General features: G+C 49.5%; 1 protein-coding gene across 1 annotated transcript; it reads right to left on the reverse strand.

Moving 5' to 3' along the window:
• Positions 1-881: 881 nt before the first annotated feature.
• On the reverse strand, positions 882-2,076 carry LOC123172385 (putative E3 ubiquitin-protein ligase SINA-like 6). The gene is made up of 2 exons (XM_044589373.1): positions 1,861-2,076; positions 882-1,613 (listed from the first exon to the last, which is right to left on the reverse strand). The coding sequence occupies exons 1-2, from the start codon at positions 2,074-2,076 to the stop codon at positions 882-884; spliced, it is 948 nt and encodes a 315-aa protein (XP_044445308.1).
• Between the last annotated feature and the right edge of the window lie 254 nt (positions 2,077-2,330).

Genomic DNA, 2,330 nt, shown 5'->3' on the forward strand with positions numbered 1-2,330 from the left:
CACTATTTAGGCCATTTGTTCAGAACAAAGGGCGAAGCATTCCTACCCTTGCTTAGCTACATATTGCTGCTACCATTGCTTAGCTGCATTCAATATTTTAAATAGCATGCTATTTTGCCGTTATAACACAGTTATATCATATTTGGAAGGGAGACGTTACATTTTGGCAAAATCAGACGCTACGGCGTTAATCGCGTAATTAGCGCGCTACACACGCTATGACGTTGTAACATTGTAATGTTACCATGCAAAACTGAAATAAGCACAGCCCAGCAGGCCCACCAGGCCAAAATCAACCCACGACCACTAGCTTTCTCACTCCTTTTATCAGATTCTCCCACGAGACCTAACCGGCTAACCCTAGTTCTCACTTCTCATCCCTTTGTCACTCCTTTTTATGTGCTGGATTTGGCCCTTATGTATATATTGCTTGCTCCTATGAAAAATTTAGTTACTTAAATACTTTATTTTTAGATATATTTGAATTTTTTTTGCAAACGCTATTTTGAAATATAGCACGCTATTAACGCGCTATAACTTGTGTAGCATTTAGAGAAGGGCCTCGCTATATTTTGTAGCGCGCTATTTAAAATATTGGCTGCATTGCTGCCGAGTCAAAACTGATCTAGTACTGATATTGCCTAAACACAGCTTAACCATCAGATGCCAGAATAATCATACATTCACACTAATCATCCATAGCCAGTAGTAATCCTTCCCAGCTCCTTAGTTGCATTAGTACTGAACTTGTACCATAATCTTGATTGATTGGGTTGATTAGCTTGCACATGTGTGGTTTAGCCTCTAGTCATACATTCATACTAATCATCTAACTTAGCTGCACTAATCATCCATAACATGAAGGAGATCAAACACTTACTTCACTGCATCCTCCTCGGCGCCCTGGCCTGCGGTGTAGTAGTTGACTTGGGAGCGACGACGGCAGGTGGGGTCAGATCGATCCGAACGGTGAGCGTGAGTGTGTCGCCAGAGAGTAGCTCCCGGGGCACCACCAAGAACATCCCCTGGCACGACGGCGGAGCGCCCGTGGATAGCGCGTTGCTGATCACCGGCGAGGTCATGAGGACTAGGTCGTAGTCCTTGTCGCCGCCACGGCGCTCAATGGAGAGCTTGCACCAGAACCAGGGCCCCGTCTCAGCCTCGCTGTCCGGCCTGATGCACAACAGTGACACGGCGGTGCCCGCACCGAGCGGGCAGAGGGAGACGAGGAACACGCTGCGGTCCTCCTCCCCGACGAGCAGGTGCCAGCTGTGCGACAGGGAGAAGCTCAGGCTCCAAGACCGGCCATAGCGGACCGTGACGGCGGGGCGCTGGTGATGGGTGGCGAAGTGGCCGACCAGCATCGCACGGGAGCCCACGAAGGTGCATGCAGACTCCGGGCAGGTGCAGGGCGCGCACTGGCACACGCGCTGGTGGTCCGCGGCCTCATGGAACACCACGTAGCGCTCGCAGCCGAACGCCTTGTAGGGGCATGGCACCTTGGCGGCGCCGACCACCTTGTCCAGCTGGCAGCAGTGGGTGTTGGCACGGCTGCAGACCACGCGGTGCCCGGCACGGCAGTAGTAGCATACTACGTGCCCTACGGCATCGCACTGCCACAGTAAACGCAACCACACGCAAGTTTGTTTTAACAAAAGGAGTATAATGTTTGGTCTCTGCATCACTGCGATGCACACAATATAGATGAAGAAGATAACAAATGTCTTGCATCCACGTGAAAATAAAATAAATGTGTCATCTTCCGAAGATCTCAAAGGAATCCTCTCAAAAAGATATAGAAAGAGGTTTTTTTTGTTCTTTCAAAAAAATTGGTCGCTTTGGTGTGAGAGGAGAGATAACCTTGAACACGGGGGGCTTGAGTGGGAGGAGGCAGCCCTGGCAGTGGAGGAGTGTCACGTCCATCCTCACGTCGATCTGCGTCGGTGCCATGGATTCCGCCGCCACCAACGCATCCCCTGCTTCGCCTTCGTCCTGCATCGTCACCTCCCCTTTCTCCGACTCCGACTTCACCTCCTTGGCACTCACCCTTGTTGCACGACTCTCCCCTTCCTTCATGGTTATTTCTGGTCACACCGTGTGTTTTAGTGGGGAAATAATGAAAGAGAGGGGAGGGTGAAGACCTAAGAGGAAAACTGGGGCGGCCATTGCGGCAAATGTTGGAGCCAGCAGAGCATACCCCAAAAGGAAAGATAGGTGCCAATAATTTTAGCATGCCGATAATGTTTGTTTTAACTTTTCAAAGAACTGATCTTTTTTTTAATCTTTAAAGTATTTCTATGTAGGTGGAGTTTTTATTTGGGATAATATAA

The sequence above is a fragment of the Triticum aestivum genome, unplaced genomic scaffold (genome assembly GCF_018294505.1).
Source record: "Triticum aestivum cultivar Chinese Spring unplaced genomic scaffold, IWGSC CS RefSeq v2.1 scaffold11051, whole genome shotgun sequence".
Classification (NCBI taxonomy): Eukaryota; Viridiplantae; Streptophyta; class Magnoliopsida; order Poales; family Poaceae; genus Triticum; species Triticum aestivum.

Bases quoted from the DNA above. Each gene is read 5' to 3' on its own strand.
- LOC123172385 (XM_044589373.1), bottom strand. From the start codon at position 2,076: ATGAAGGAAGGGGAGAGTCGTGCAACAAGGGTGAGTGCCAAGGAGGTG. The intron at 1,614-1,860 runs GTTATCTCTCCT...TTACTGTGGCAG, and splicing joins TCAAGCCCCCCGTGTTCAAG to TGCGATGCCGTAGGGCACGT.